The 17,156-nt window shown below is 38.7% G+C and overlaps 1 protein-coding gene across 1 annotated transcript in view; it reads left to right on the top strand.

The window, feature by feature from the left end:
* Positions 1-630: 630 nt before the first annotated feature.
* The window catches only part of CACNB2 (calcium voltage-gated channel auxiliary subunit beta 2), a 256,177-nt gene continuing 239,651 nt past the window's right edge, over positions 631-17,156 (top strand). The window contains exons 1-2 of the mRNA XM_026071941.1: positions 631-735; positions 1,445-1,537. Of these exons, the coding sequence (XP_025927726.1) occupies positions 631-735; positions 1,445-1,537 (198 nt within the window). The remainder of the gene's footprint in view (positions 736-1,444; positions 1,538-17,156) is intronic.

The following is a 17,156-nucleotide window of genomic DNA, read 5'->3' as shown; positions in this document are numbered from 1 at the left end:
GACACGTTCTTAGGCACGTTCTCAATAAGCTGTTAAGAGTTTTCTCATTATGCCTAAACGCAGAACCAGCAGCAGTTTACGGCCAAAGACAGCAGTGGGATGGAGATGCAGAGACTTGCAAATCTAGAAAAGAATATTGGACAAATACTATAATTCATTACTGTAATATTTTGAGGTATCAGCACACTAGTATCTTATTATCCAGGKTTTTTTTGTTTTATTTTAAGGTGAACAGTGAGCTTTCTGTAAAGGAAGCTGTATTCTTGGGAGAAGGGTTGCAAGATAGTATGGGGGAGGTTATGAAATAACTCATTTGAAAATCTAGCATGTAGGTGACGGAGGCTCGTGTTTGTTTTCCTCCCTGAGTGTTGGTGGAATTTGGAAGTCGGGTGCTGAACGTGAGATGAGAGCTGAGATTGGGTGCGGGCCAAGGGAGGCCTTGGAAGCGAAGACAAAGGGCCTGTGTATTGCGGGGAGCTGTGGGAGGTATTTACAGATGGGAGATGATGGAGAGATGGATTAGTAAAATGACCTTTACATCAGCATGATGAGTGAGAAAAGATTGCATTTATCAATCTTGACGAAAATAATATTTGAAGTAATCAAGACATGATTTTGATATAAGCTTAGATGAATTTAAGCAACATAACTAGGTCTGATGAAGTATGTCTTAATGAAGTTATGCAGGAACAATCTGCCAGACTCTGCTTTACCTGGGAGGGAGGCCCTRGAAAGGTATCTGAGGCAGTGTTGTGGTGTGGTCTACAGTTTGGTTTAGTGGTGGTCTGTGTTCAGCTTTTTTATTTTTTCTTAGGCATTTAATATGTTTTGAAAACATACTTTAATCACTTTTACTTCAGCCAACCATTACTTTCTCCTTGTGCTTTGCTTATAGACACCTTGCTTTTTCGTTCCTCCTTTTTCCAGTTATATGTTTTACTCCTTTTCTGTTTGTTCTGCTGCTTTTACATATTTCCGTTTTTTTTTTTTTTGATTATATATTCTTCCTGTGTCGTAGGACTGTATCTGAATCAACTTGGTCACCTCTTACTGCTTAATTTTCCCTCAACTGACTTGGCTTATAGCTGTGATGTACTGGAGGCTTCTCCAGCATCTCCTATGTGTTTAAACTGGCTACAAAGCAAACTGTACCTTTTAATCATTTTGACTTGTGTGAATAATAATACAACTATTCAAGTCTATAAATGCTTCCCCAAAGCTGAATGTGAAAAAGTAAACATTCAGGGCTCAATTGATCCAGCCTACTTGTGTGAGTGCTTACGCAAATAGTCCCATCAGTTACTTACTTGAATATGTGCCCATTAAATGGCAGAAATGTTTGAATCCCTGATAATCTAGCACAGCGTCGTGCATCCATGATGTTTGTAGTAGAAGCTTTGGTGTTACATAAACTAATGCTGTTCTTCTAATCATTTTTTTACAGTCTTACGGTAAAGGGGCAAGAAGAAAAAACCGATTTAAAGGATCAGATGGGAGTACATCTTCTGACACTACCTCTAATAGTTTCGTACGCCAGGTATGTGTTTTTCAGTTTTTAAAAGGCTGGCAAACTTGCTGATGTTGACTTTCAAATGATTTTTTTTATRAGTTACCAAAACAAAGTTTGGTACTGTAGCCTGAGAAATAGCAGAAGTCTCTGCTGCAGAATGAAAAGTATTTGGCTGATACTGTTTTCATCTTGGCAGAAAAATACTTTTTAATTTCTTACTCTTTTCCATGGATAGCAGTTTTCACTGTTTTCCCTGCTGCAGTGTCATCAGGTGATTAAAGACGGAGGAGGAAGTGGAGTCTGGTGGAGAGCCTGAAGGAAGGGGCAACACTTGGAAGGAAGCATCAAAACCCGACCAGCCCGTGGGGATTTCCTGCTTAAAATAGCACCCTGTGAGGCAGGGTGAACTTAGATGCTTCCTCCCACATCCTCAYGTTATTTTAAGACACGGGTTGGAGGGGAAATCCCCGGCAGCATTTGTCCCCAGCGCCCTGATGCCGAACGGATGGCGGAGGAGGGGGCCGTGCCCGCTGGTTTCACAGGGGCTGCGCGGCTCTGCGTGCGCCCAGGGCGCTGCCACCGAGGGGCGACCCGAGGAGGGCGGGGACAGGAGCCTCCGGGGATCCCAGACCCCTGGGTGGTTGGAGGCGGCTTGATTTGGCCAACGGAGGTGATGACAGTGCAGGGAGGGGTGGCCGGAGCCCGGTGCACTCTGTGGCTGCAGGACGGTGCTGCTGAAGCTGGGCTTTTGCGGGAGGAAAACGTGTTTCGAAGTGCTCGTGGCTGAGAGCAGGACTCCCAAAGTGTGAAGTGTGCGTAGAGCAATGCAGCGACTGCGCGTGTCAGCAGAGGCTTAAACTAAGTTCTTCATGTCCTGCTGATTTAAGTTGTGGTTTTGCAAGTGTAGAATTTGTCATCTTTTTCTGAGGTGTTTTGTGGGTTTTTTTTGCCTTTTATTCTCAGAGTTTGTTTTGTTTTTTCGGCAAGGAGGCACCAGACTTCCTTCTCTACCTGGTTGTCTTGCTTGTTTCTCAGTGGCAAAACATTTGATGAATCCATTGCTGTTACATTAGTTGTATCACTGCATGATTCTTCTGTTTGTAAATTTTTTTCTGTTTAATCTTGCTGTGATCATGTTAGCGGGTTTTGGTTAGTCCGTACATTTGATAATGGTGGATCCCTATTACATGTCAGTGAGTGCTTGGTGTAGGTGTAAAGTATTAATTGATCATGAGAGTTTATCAGTGGCAGTAAACAACATGAAGGTGGAATTTCTTGTTTGTGATACTTTGTCCTGCTTAAAAATACACTGAGAAAAAGAAGTCAAAGTACAGCCTTGTGTGTTTAGGGGTGGCAACATGATCTCTCAGTTCAGAGGAACCATTGTAAAGAAATCTGTGTCACTGTTTTCATTAGCTTCCCATGGAAGTTGAGTTAAGCTTGGAACAGTTTTAGCAGAGTATATGTGTTTATTTTACACCAGATGCATGCTGTTCTTTGCCTTTCTCATTTGCCTAAATGAGATCTAACCCTCAACCTTCAAACATATGAGACAGCAGTAATTTTGGCTGCTGGTTTCCCATCCCTGACAACTGAGCCAAAGCCCTCCAGATATACAACATTAATCTTTGTTAGCTCCGCATGTCAGAATAAACTGTAAGTTTGTCTTAAGGATGTCTGCTTGATGCTATGGGGGGAGCAGAGCAAAGAGGATATAGCATGGGGCAGGAATAATCAAGCTTATAGATGTTGAGCTGGACTTCCCTAGTCAATGGAGATCCAGTTGACTCTCTAGACTGTGGAGCATTATTCATCAAATCCTCAAAACAGACATAAAAGCAGAGTAGGTGAACTGCAGTCTAAAAGTGTCTATATCTTTCCCTTGGCTATAAAGGGAGCAGAGAACAGGACTAGCTCAGGTGTAGATTTGTAGGGTGGGGGTTTATATATTTAACTGGGGTAAATTCAAGTTTAGGAGGTATACGAGTGATATGACACAAATGACTGAAAGGTGAAATGTGCTTCAGTGAAAAATCAGAAATTTAATAGATTGCTATAGCTATCAAGCAAACTCAGTTTTAAAATGTTATTGTCACTGAAGATGAATGATGAAGGGATGTTAATGGATAGATACATGTTATACAGCATTGTTTAAAAAAAATCACAAAACATGCCAGTAAGTACATACAGGAAGAGCAGTTTGAGTTGTAGCAGATGTATGGATATATGGGAGAAGTGTGTCTTCCCAGTTGTTGCTACCAGGTTTATTTTAGAAGTTATGACTTGCATCTTCGGCACGCAGTCCTGCTCTGGTTCTCCTTTGCGGACAGCTTGGTCTTCTCCTGTACTAATGAAGAATTGCCAGTCTCATGACCAGGATGCTAGATGCCTCGGACGTTAAGTAGAATAGGGGCAGTTGTTTTCTGCTAGCTAAGCTTCTGTGTCCATCCTAGACTCCTGTAGCTCGGTGCTGTGTATGACCTATTTCTGTACCTGTATCTGTCTTGGAAGATTTTTTTAATATGGTAAAAATGATTGTAATTGTTCTGCTATAACCGTTTATTTGCAGGAGAAGTGAGATCAGGAATTTGGTGTTTGTCCTGGGATGGGTGAATAGCCAAATTAAGAATGCTACAGAAAAGCACCATGGACAGATAAATCCAAAACCAGTAGAATCAATCATGTACCCATTTATTTTATTTTATTTTTTTACTGCTTTCTTAAAACTGGGAAGCCGTCCTTAAACTGAGAGAGCTGAGAAAGGCAGACAGATTCTTTGTTGTAAGCGTTAATGGAAAGTGAAATTTTCCTAACAGGGAAATATATTGGTGCTGGATCAGAGAAGACAAGTATATCTAGTCCTGAAGAAAAGTTATGTATGTGTAAGGCAATGAAGATATTGTGTAAGAGCCAGTTAACTTGCTGCATATAGAATTCAGTCATTTGAATCCACAGAGCCACTGGCCAGTGAAATCAAAGCTGCTGCTCCAGGGGCAGGGAGTCGGTATCTATTACTTATATTGACAAAGCTTTATTGTGTCTGCATCTTGCTATTTCTGTAAGGACATATGCACTTCTGGTTCCAATATGTACCTGGCAAGTTTCCTGCAATGCATACCAAATGCTTCAGTAGTAAAAATAATGCCAACTTAGTTTTATTTGAATGAAAGAGGACAAAGTAACTTCATTCAAATTGCTTGAAAATGCCTGCTGTTGTTTAAGGGTGATGAAATTTGCGGTAACAGCCCTGTGCAGAATGATCTTTCCTATTTAAATCTGTTTTTCAGTATGCTGAAGTAGAGCAGAGTGATAGTATTGTTATTAGTATGTATAAAAGAAGTGTTAAACTGAAGCAAGAATAATTTTGTGGATGTAAAATACAACTTAAAAAAAGGTTCTTCTCAAGCTGATTGAACCTCATCTGTACTCTGAATGTTATCTATTGATAGAGATTTTTATTTCTATTTATTACTTGGGGTTCTGTAAAACTTTAAGGTCTTAGGAGAGTGTTTTGGATCATTTTCTGATCTGCTAATATTAGCAGAATTGTTTGTTTAGTTTTGTCTCCAGGATATTATTGATGATTGTGGAGTGTAAAAAAATAACACCTTTGCCTTCCTTTTACTTGCTAGCAGTTACTACTTACTCTTCAGTAGCAGGTGAAGGAAGATTTTTTTTCGTGTTATGTTGTGAAGTTGTATTGACGATTAAGCGATATATTTGCAAAGCTGAAGCCCCATTGCACACATGCTTTAATCAGCTCCTAACTGACTTTAATCGTTGCCTTTAGGGAGCTAAAGAACATTGTGTTATATGGTTTTCATCATCTTTTCTGAGCTCTGGAGTGATAAGCAGCTTGTTTTTAGGGTTAGCTATGACAGACTTTGAACTGGATCAGATCTGTACTTGCTGCCATTTTGACTGACGCATGGTAATGATTTTGTTCCCAAGGGTTTTTCAAAATACGGATCAGACAAAATATTTTGCAGACAACGCTATGACACTTCCCAGCAACATTATTTTAAGCAAATTGCATGTTCTGGTAGCATTACATATTTTGTGGTTACACTTCTGGACCTGTCTTTGTTGAGGTTTTATTTTAAATCCTAATGATTAATCACAGAGGCAGTCTTAAGTTGTTGGGATTTCTATGTATTGCAAAGACCGATTAAATTGTGAAATAGCCTGTAGACTATGAACTTTCTTCCTGATATATTTAAGGTTTAATAAATCTCTTGGGTTTTTTTTTGCCTTTAAATATTGGCTCAATGCCTGTTACACTGTGTTCACTCAAAAACACAGCTATAAATAATTATGTAGGGAATTCATTATTCTTCTATTTTCCTTTAAGGACACTTGCCTAATTGTGTAATTACCTACTGAATTTTATGAACGGTAAAATTAAAATTTGCACTAAAAAATTATTTTAAAATATTGACTTAGGTCTTTTCATAAACATGCCTCTTAATCTTGAGCACACCAGAGAAACAYGTAATGCCAGAAATTAATTCTTGTTCTTTTAATTGATTTTTCACATATAGGACTTTCCTATATCTGATTTTCCTTTTCATGAAGGGATGAACTTCTGTTCCAGATTGTACCTACAATCTCCCCGTAAGTCAGGCTGTTTATGTGCTCTGCCACTGTGGAATGGGCACAAATACTAGCCTTGGTCTTAATGCCTGGTACTGACAATCTTATACTGATAAACTGCTCATGCTTTCTCTGCTAAGACTATTATTGCTTCTTGAAGACTATGCGTGAACAAGATTGTGGCTAGTCAGAAAATCTAAGTTAAAAAAAAAAAAAAGCACTCTTTCAGGTTAATACATTCTTAGTTTGCCTCTAACTACAAGATGTGCTTGGTTTGTAGAGAGGAAAGGAATTTTTCATTTTTGCCAATGCCTTTAGCTTTTACACATAGCAAAATGATGTATGTCAGAAATTTTTAGAGGTATTGTGCAAAGAATACAAAGTTCATAAAAGAAGGATGGATGAAACAGCTAGAGAAATAGAGGGATTCATAAGACTGTGTCAGTTCAGTTATTGATGTAGAGTAAGCTTCATTACTGGCTGATATCATCTCAATTCCTCAGTCATGTGGTAAAAACTAAGTAAATGAGGGGTTGGAGGAGGAAAGATTTTAAAAAAAGGAATGGATTAGGAATGCGTGTCTGAAGGAAGGAAGCGGGGAGGGAGGAGAAAGGGACTTTCCCTTTCGGCAACCAAATGCTGTTAAGCCAGTTGTGAAACTGCACTTCTAGGCCCTGTGGACATGGGAAGATCACATTAGGCTCATTGGGCTATATGTTTCCTCATCTGGAGTAAGGGTTTGAAAAGTCTCCTTTTTTGGCCTGGAGAGAGTAGAACAGATGCCCCTATAAAGCATGGGATTTTGGCATGCATGACTGGAGGGGAGATGGCTGAGAAAAAAAACAGTGGAAAGGAAGTTCATTTGCGGACTTCAATTCTTTCATGGGCCCTTTTTGCCTCAAATGGTTTCTAAGAATAGAAATCAAAATGCTGCCATGTGTTTTTAAAAAAACCCTCAAACCAAAGCAAACAGGCAAAACATCATAAAACTCTTCTTATACATCCTTTTAGTCTTTTCATACTTCTCATAACAGGGTTGAGAGTATTACAGGGAGGAACAACTAAAAATAATCCATTATTAAAACTGCAGGATAGGAGTTCTGCATATGGCCTTCAGTTGGCGTGCGTGTGTGATGTTACTTTGCAAGCATCAGCTTTGCGACTTTGCTGAATGCGTGGCTGGAGACTTCTCCATCCTAATGCATAGTATAGGGAATGAGCAGAAAGGCTTGAGCATAGCTGTGTTTTTAGGCTTTATCTTTGGCCAAATATCTTCAGGACTGGTGATTGCTCTCTGGCAGTCTCTCTCTTGCAGTTTTATTTGAAGCAGTGTGTGTTTTGCATGCAGTACACCTAGCAAAGATGTGGAAGAGCTGCTTTAGAGCTGATCTGAGACCCTCCTTGCCTGAATTTGTTGGTCTTTTGGATGGGGTATAGCAGGAGTTGTGAGAAAAAACTACACAGTTGTAAACAGTTAAGATCAAAATAAGGAATAGGATTGAATGAAAATCAAGTGTTTTGTTTTATTTTGTCCCCTGCTTCTCCCAGGAAATTCACTGCGGTTTCTGGTTCTCATGTATGGCATTGTCTTACTCAAAATAATAATTTTGAGTGTTGTGGCTATATGTAAGGTTCTATCATAGATGTCTTCAAATATATTAAGCACAGACATACAAAGCGTCTGCAATGAGGCGAGACTTCCGCTACATATATTTAATTAGAGCTAATGTAGAAACTGTCAAAAATACTTTATGAAGATAAGTAAAGTGTTTTGACAACTTCTTCTTAAAGGCCAATTTAATTGGCGTGGATTTGTTTTATTTTTTGAGATTTTTTTATGGAGCAGGCTATTGGAAAAAACTTCTTTTAACAAGGTCTTAATATGTGTTTTTTGGAGAAGTAAAATATTTTAAGTCACTTGCAAAGTTCAATTTATACTTATACATAAATACACCATAAATGTAACTGCAGACTTAGTTCCTTTTACAGAAATGGGAATCTGAAATTATTTTTCTYCTTATAAATGTTGCATTGATTTTCAGGGCTTGCATTTATGCTGTATGGTTTTGATTGGGAACAAATGTCTAACACAAGGGAATAGTTTGGTCCTCTTCAGAGCAAATGTCATCTTACACTCCAGAATACAAGCAGTTTTAAGGAGGAATACAAGGCAGTTGGCTGTTTTGCAGCAAGCTGGTTCAGTTTCGCTTTTGCATGGAGTCTAGCCATTTCTCGGGGCTGAAAGGGTTCAGGGAAAAAAGGAAGGTACTTTGCAATTAGCCAGAGGGGTCTGTTGAATGTTTTGTCTTTCAGAATACCCCACCAGTACATTCCTGTTCAAATTCAGGAGTGTTTGGTTTAATACATCACTAGGTATATACATTAAAACATATACAAGTGCCATTTCTATCCAATTAGTCATGAAGTTGCCAGTTTCATAGGCTGGTGCAGCAGAGAGATGTCTTCTCTTGGGCTTTTTATTTAGACAGTACTTCCTGCACTGATTATATGTTTCTGAAGATTATAGTGTTGCTTTTTCCTCTGATTTCATTCAGATTTGTTTTTGGTGGATTATCAGGTTCATTGAAAAGCTTCATGCTCCACTGCTTCTAAAATTCATTGTAAATCTTCTAACAAATTTACAATAAAACTTTTTTTCTAGGCATTGAATTGCAGAGTGACATCCATGTGTGCCCAGTTAGGGCCCAAATTTTCACTGATAATCACACATTATTTTAGTTGCCAAATACAACTGGTTTGAAAAATTGTAGGACCTGAAATGGTCCTAGGTATATGAAAGACTGGAAGACTTTTCCTTAAAATCTGATAATGTGGAATATCTGAATTCTCCTCTCTGCAAAAGGAGGTCATTAATAATATTTACAGATGCATAGCATCAATTATAAGCTTCATGTAGACCTGTAGTCACCATATATAATAAATAATTTTCATCAGATGCTTTACCATAGGGTAGTCAAGTCTTGGGTAAGAAAGTGAACTCGTTCTTGTAATGAGTTGTGAGCTGAAAGGGAGAGGATGGAGGGGGGGAAGGAAGAAGAAATATATCTATATGTGCTTTTTATATCTTTCCTTCTATTGCCTCCAATGGTATTTTTGAGTTTTCAGTTGTTTTTTAAATTGGACCAAAAAATACTTCCTAAATCTGGGAAGTCTGTCACAGGACAAAGACTAAACCTGGTTCGGTGCCAAATGGGCTTAAGACACTATGTCTTTYGGGTTAAAAATATAGCTTTTAGCCACAGTGGATCAGGTGGCTCTGAGGTCTGCATAGCAGATGCTGCTTTTGGAGGGGCTGAGCTAGAGGCAGACACCATTATTCCTCTAGAAACAGTGAAGCATGGCTAGCCTGGTTTATTCTTTCTACAAATGATTAAAATTATGGTATGCATTCAGTATTCTTCCCTGACTAATTTTCTTAAAACATCTTATTGCATGCCTAGATCTCTGGAAAATAAACCATTCCTTGTCTACCTTCCTAGACCTTATTTAGTTTTTAGGAATTCTTTTGAAACAGTATACATGTCAAGGGAATGTTTGGTTATAATGAAAAAAGATTAAAGATTCTTCCACACTTGTCCTTGAAACAACTGTAGAGGAAAGTGCCGGAGTTATAAAAGAATATAATCGAAAGTCGGTCAGTTTTACACCTCTTCCCAACGTTTGCTACAATTTATGCGTCATCTGCCATCTATGCTGAAATGAAAATAAGAGGTTTTCCTAAGCTGCTTGCATTGTTAAAGTAACATGCTAAAATAAAATGTTAAAATAAAATTCCCCACGATGTTTGCTCAAACTCCATCAGCAGTTTGGGGAGGATATCAAAGGGTAAAATTTGCAAAATCTTTCTGTTCCTGCTATTGTCTGAGATAAGGGAACACTGAAACATTGTTGCACAAATGACAAAGAAAATAAGCATATTAATAGATTTGACCAACTGTTTGACCATACTGTTAGTGTATTTTGAGATCTGAATGCAGAAAATGAGTTAACACCGTACATAATAAATAAGGGTGGTGATGCTTTGAGATGAAGCCTCAGAATCAGATGTCAGAGCCAAGTGGGGGAGAGATGGCATCAGTTTGAGTCCTAAGAAGCCATGATTCACTGCAGATAGTCTGGAAGAATTGGCAGCATGCTGTGCGCTTTTTTTATGGAAACAATTCTTCAAGATGTAAGATTTTTCTAATCTTATTTGATTAATTGCTCAAAAGCAGGGGCTACTTAAACTAGTACTTAAATTTTTTGCAGAGTGTTCAGCCTACATGTGATATTTATTTATTTTAGAAAAACTGCATGCATTTAAAAAAACCCTTGAACCTGCATTATTAGTCTAAGTATTGCTGAAAGGTTTGAAGAGAGAAAGTAGCCTTGGCTAAGCTATGTAAATTGAAGCCAGGCACCTTCCCAAAGTATGCTCGTAATAGGCACCAGAGGTGAAAAGGGGTTGTGCCCATTACTCAGCCACAGTTTAGCTTCTTCCCACTTCCTCAAGATTTGAAGCAAATCTGCCACTGCCCATTTCATGATGTTCATCATTTTCAGAAGATGGCTCTCTCTCTTTGCATTCATTTCCTCAATACTCTGCTTAAATTAGTTAGGTGGTTTATTAGTGCTATATTAAAACTTGTATTGAAAGTTTTCCATTTAGCACAAAGCATGCACTTTCTTAAACCAGAATGACTGATTCTAAATCTCTTGGATTCAGATGCACACAAGGATGCAGTGCTAGTGAACGGAAACTGCGCAGGGGAACTGTGCACTTTCAGAAATGTGTGATTGCCAAATGCATTTCAGAGCTTGGGGTTCGTACCAGCCTGCATCCGGTGTTTTGACTGAGAGATGCAGATGATCTGCTACACACTTTGAGATATCTGATTCCTGCCTGTGCTGAACTGCTCGTAACTAAAAGCATTACATTCACATCTAGGTCTACAAACGCCTGAGCTTCTGCATCAGTCAGGGGGTCTTGTTAGGAAGCTACCTGTAAAGATGATGTGCATTAATTTAGAGGAGGATCCCTAACTAAGATTTTCTCAACAGAACAGTGGCTTTACTTTTTCAGTCCTCCTCAGAGTCAGATCTCAGCCGAGCAGACTTATTTCTGTTTCTTCATCTGTTTGCTCAACTGTGTATGATGCTGGGTGGGCCACTGGTCGTAGACGAGTGCAGATCCCCCGGCTACGTGAATGTCTCTTGCAGAGTCATTCTTTGTATATTCTGAGTGTGTGTAATGCTTGTCCCCTTTCTTTGGTTGACTGAACCTTGGATGCTTATTTTATTACTTACTGTTTTTGTCCTCCATTGAATTTGGTGACTTTGGAACATTCTTGCATGTTGTATATACAGTGGGCCTGTAGAAGCTTCTCACATCTGAGACTATGTTCCTTGGCTTCTGCGTTTTTGTCCCAGTGTACCTGTGCACTCCCTGGCTATGATGGGGTTCATAGAGATGGTAACATTTTCATAAGAAATGTCTTCCTTGCAGGAAAGAGTTTTTACAGTGAGCTACTTAGGCTGTTCCTATCCTTCCATCAGAGTAACTTTCCTTTTAGTAAAAGTATTCTGGTAAATTGTAAAATCTCTCATCATTTCCTTGCTTTCTGCACAGAAGTGTTTGAATCTTCCTGATACGTCACATCTGTCTGTTTTCAGATTTTTAAGATTTGTTAAAGAAAGTTCAAAACAATGTATGCATCTTTTTTTTAATATGTTCCAGAACTAGTGTACAAGTTAATAGATTTTTTTTCAGTTTTGTGTAYCTGACTAAATAGCTTGTATAATAGACACAACTATCATAAATTCTACAGAAACCCTATGAACGGGCTATGTGAGTTGCGCTGTCTTGAAAAAGAGCCAAGAAACATCATCTTTCTTCCAGTGGGGCTGGATTCTTTTTTTCCCACTCACAGCTAGGATCTCTGGTGGCAACACTTGAAAATGAAAATTCTAAGCCACAACTTAAAAATGCAACAAAAGAATGAGAAGCAACACCTATTCTCTACACTGCCTCTATGACATCTCGTAAGTATAGTTTCCCTTACGTGCAAATCATACTCATTAACTGTTTATGAGGTACAGTCACATTTATTTTTAGCCTCTGATGAGATATATTTCTTCATTTACAGTAAGTTACTGACTTTTTGTTGACTGACTACTTTTGAATGATGAGAAGGATGTTTTTTTGAAAATTTCACCTAAGGTTTCTGCAAATCTGTTTGATGTGGACATCTCATATAACTCACAGCCTCATGGTAGTGCTGTGCACAGTGATAACTGTGTGGTAAGTTTTGTGGGCTCCGTGGAAGTGATACTGAGTGAGAGGTTCAAGACTGTGAGGGACTTGGTTTTTGAGTAGTTGAATGAAGGCGAAGTGTTTGCAAGGTCTGCAGGATTTATGGATTTATGAGCTATGCTTTATTCCATCAGCGTCTATATTCCATTCCCCAAAGGAGATATGTTACCTAAGAATTATGTCTTGTATCCTTAGCAAGCCGCTTTTCTTTTTTTTCCTCCTCTTGGAACTTGGCAGAGTTCTCTAGAAGGAAGTAGTAATTCTAGAAGTTCAAAGTAATTCCTTTGTTGTCTATAGTTGGCTTTGAGATCACCATTTCAGAGGATCACAGTCCCTTGTTTCTGGCAATCAGTTAACTTTCTTTAAGTATCTGTAGACTGTCATCATCTCAGACCAATGGATATGAGATACAGTTATTACAGTGGGATTGTTTGCATATACCCTGCCTACTTCCATATGTCTTCTTCCAGATTTTTTGAGGGATCTGTATCTCAAGGACTGATATCATAAATAATTACTTAATGATACCAAGAGAAGGACTTTTAATTAAAACACTTTCTCATTGCTAAAGAATAAAAAAATGGATAGCATTCATCTTGGACCAAAGAAGATTTGATACTTTTGTGTGACAAAATAAAGCTCAAGATGGTTACATTCGCATTTATAATTTTCTCTCTAGAACCTGGAGATATTCTCTGCATCTTTCAGACCCTGGACTGTTGGTGGTTACAGAAATCTTAGCTGTTTGATCATGGGCATTTTAAGCAGAAAGTTCTTTTTGTCTATGGATATATATATATATATCCCAACATTTTTTATCTCTCTCTCTGTATATATGTATGTGTATATATATGTATTCTACCAAACTCCTGGCAGTCTGAAATACACAGCAGTGTAACATTTTATCTTTACAGCAAATTCTCACTATTCAGAGTGTATCTGAGCACATACTTAATTTGGTCCCCCTTATATGCCTGAAAGTCAATATGGAGAAATCGAGTTTAATACCACTTCAGAATTTGGCATTTAATCTTACATTCCTCTTTCTATCAGAAATTGGCTTTCCACCTTGGCAAAATTCATCTTGTCAGTCCAGAGCTGAATCCTTACAATATACTCTGAAAATCCTTTGGTCTCTTTTGACATGTGATGCCATGCACTTTTTGTCATGCTACACCCTGTATTTTTTCTCTAAGCAGGGTCAGCTTCTGAGAATATCTTATTAGTTCTTACCTCCTGAAATGGTAAAAGGAGCCCAGACACACTGAAAAAATCTGTATCTTTTGTACTTTGTTTCCTGCTCATAATTATAGCTATGGATGTTTCATTTTTGATGTGGGGAAGCACTTTTGGATGAGTTACATTTAGCTCAGAGATACTGGTCACCAGGGGAAACAGAGATACATGCTAATAATGAAAAACACTGCTGCAGTATTTGCTTGATTAAATAAGAGGGAAAGTTCTCTGTTCAGTTATGGGAGCAGGCAGGGTCTGAAATGTTGTATTTGTTGATAGATCTCTCCTTTATTTGTGCTTTTATCACCTCTGCAGAACAACTGCTGGACAAAAAGTGCAAAAATTTCCCCTTTGTCCCCTGTCAGGAATGGGAGTCAATCCTCTGGGTTGTTTTTAAATGTATCTGCTTGTACTTCACAGCTGATTTAAGACTGATGTATGTTGTTCAAAAGGTGGCATTGATCAGCTCCATTTCATAATTTTTGTGCTATAAAACACTCATGTATTCATGCTTACCAGTTCTGTTGATCCTACAAGCCATTTACAAGTACAGATGGACCTTGGCTAGATGTTAATATTAACTCTGCTGTTACCAAGGCAGTTTTCATTTTCCAGCATTTGGAAATTTATGGTCAGTCAGCTTATAACTCTGGATCAATTTATGCCTCAGAAAAGGAGAGTTCTTCATTTAGACATCCAATGCCTTTGTTTCATTGCCTGACTATTGGGTAGACATTGGACTTAGAAAAATCTTATTCCTAGTTTGTACAAAACATATTAAATAGAAAGTTTCTAAGCAAACCTTCTTGGCAATGCACATAAGATTTTATTTTTCATGTTAGAAAAGATCACTGTATTTATAACACTGGTATTATTCATGGTTATTCAGAACGCATACTTGAGATCAAGAAGCTGTATCTTAAAATTAATCTGGCCAACATTTACCTCTGTGCTTACTCTGAGTCTCACTCAGTGATTTTTCTCTGCTAGCTATGTATAAGGCTTTTTTAAAGCTCTTGCTGAAGTGGTTCTGCCAGCTCTGGAATAGGACTTTAACTTGGTCTTATTTGTACTAATGGACCTTCCTTTCAAGTCTGTGTTTAACTGTGTACACATTATTACATTTTTTTCTGTCAAAATGGTATTTCAACTGTAACTCAAGAGCTGGAAATAAAATAGCCCTTAATTTCCAGTAAGACAGAATCTCTCTCAAAATATATTGTCAATTTTAGTATATAAATCATCACCAATGCAGAACACTATCAAAATCTTAAGTATGTGTTAACCCATTTCTGTCTACTTGGCAAAGTGCTTCTCCGTATTTTATGGTTCAGTGATGAGAGTATTTTGCCATCTACTAGGGTAAAAAAACGCACCTCAGACCAGTGGGTCAGCTCCTGAAGAGTTACCTTCCCAACAGGAGCTGCTCACACGTGCCATGTGCTGCTTAGCCTGCTGTTGGGGAAGCGTCTCAACATGGTGAGCCGACTGAGCACGCATGTCTCCTGTCCCACCACAGCAGATGTCTGGCGGCCAGCCAGCAGCCAGGAGGCCCATGCATTTTGCTGGCACAACATTTCAGGTCAAGTGGGGCAATTCTCATCCACAGTGGGCTGTAGGAGTACTCATTTGGCTGTATACTATATATAGTACAGGCCAATGCTAAGGAGTTTAGTTTAAGACATTACCATGCCAAAAACTGGAGAACTTGGGATGCCTTAGTCCTCCTGGTTTTATATGAGGTGTGGGCAGTTCCTGGGTTTGGTGCACACCCCACCTGCACCCTGGCTGGAAGAGATGTTACCTTTTTTATCATCCCTACACCCTGGTTTCCCTGGGAAGGAAACTACAATGCACAAGCCGGAAGGAGCCTGCTGTGTGCTGCTAGTGACATTAATAAATCAATGCAGAGAATAATTTTCAGCCTTTGTAATAGGTAAAGCCAGAATGCCGGCTTGAAGAAGGAGAAATTCTCCCATTATGACTAGAAACAGTTTGCATTGCCCATCTACTGTTTAGGGCAAAGTAGGGATTTCTGAATAGAACTGGTTGGTCTGATTACTAGCAGTCTGTTGTTTGTTAGGTGTCTAGGCACCATAAATGAGGGTGACTCTGAAGCCTTTGGATAAACATTGCTTCTTCCTTATATGGAACATCCTTACCATCTAAGAGAGTATCTATTAATTACTATCCACATTGCAAACTTGCTTGTTTTTTCATGAGAAGATAGGATACAATTTGTACTATTCTATTTTAGATTATTTTTTCTTGCTTTTATCTTGCTTTTCTAGCAGAAAAGGGAGAACTTGGGACAAAGTCAGCCCTCACTGCTGCTTAGCATGCTTCGTATGCCTAAGTGGATGCTGTTGGCATCAGCCAAGGCAGAAAGTGCCACTTGAAACCTTAGCCCAGGTAGCAGCATTCTGGTGCGTGCTCGATGGTCACGAAGAAAGATCAGCTCTTCCAGGCATTGATTTGCATTACCTAGATTAGTCTTCAGCTCCGAATTACCCTCCAGCAGAGGGTAACTGTAGTCCCATTGAGTACAAAGGGAAGCTGAGGAAACTCGCTTTCTCATTTGGCTGCCTGTAGTTGGTTGCTGTGAATATTCTCTTTTGTTCATACCTGTATCTTACGGTCTGATTCTCAGCTGATGCTTTTGCAGCTGTTTAGCATTAGTTTTATCTGTTTAGCTATTTTGAGCAAATACAGATACAGTGCACTTTGCTACAATGTTTGCTGTGACTRTGCAGCTTTCTTATTTCTGCAGGACCCTTTTGCATCCATTCTACTCTATTGAAATCGTATGGTCAATACCTATAGGGTGTAGAATACAGCAGCAAGTAATCTGTTTTTAATTTTATTGCCATTCCGCCTTTAGGAGTGACTCGCCGCTCTGGAGATTGAGTTGATAAAACATTTGCACATCGCATTAATCTAATACTGTAATTCCCAAGAAACATTACAGTGAAAAAGCCTATTGTTCAGATGTTGCATGGTGAGCTTTACTTTATTGGTAATACTGTGCTCTACATGTAACAATCCTAGATGTTATTTTCTGACAAATGGAAATGCATTAGAAGGACTCCATTACAGAATCCAGAAAGCGGTGTCTTGGAACTTAGACCTCAGGGAACATTAGAGCAAGTGTTTTAAAAGGTTGCAGTTTAATTCTGTTACTCATACCATTCACTGTCATTGATATCAGCCTTGACGCTTTTCTGAGCAATGACATTTTTCTTTCTTTCTCAATATAAAACTTGGAAATTGATGACAACCAACTGATTCAGCAAGAGACTGGTTTGAAAACTGTTTTAAAGCTCTTATTTTGTGTAATTCTAGTCTATAAAGGGATGCAGAATAATAAAACAAATGGAAAACCTCACACAGCCTGGCTCTCCTGAATTTTACAATTCTCGCTTAGGCAAGAATTTTAATGTTCTAGCATAGCTAGTGAACAATTTTTCTAATTAGGTTGATTATCTTCCTGTTTAACTGTCCATT

This window comes from Apteryx rowi, unplaced genomic scaffold (assembly GCF_003343035.1).
Source record: "Apteryx rowi isolate R43461 unplaced genomic scaffold, aptRow1 scaffold_333, whole genome shotgun sequence".
Lineage (NCBI taxonomy): Eukaryota > Metazoa > Chordata > Aves > Apterygiformes > Apterygidae > Apteryx > Apteryx rowi.
The sequence above is the reverse complement of the archived record's forward strand: the minus strand, read 5'-3'. Positions and strand labels throughout refer to the sequence as shown.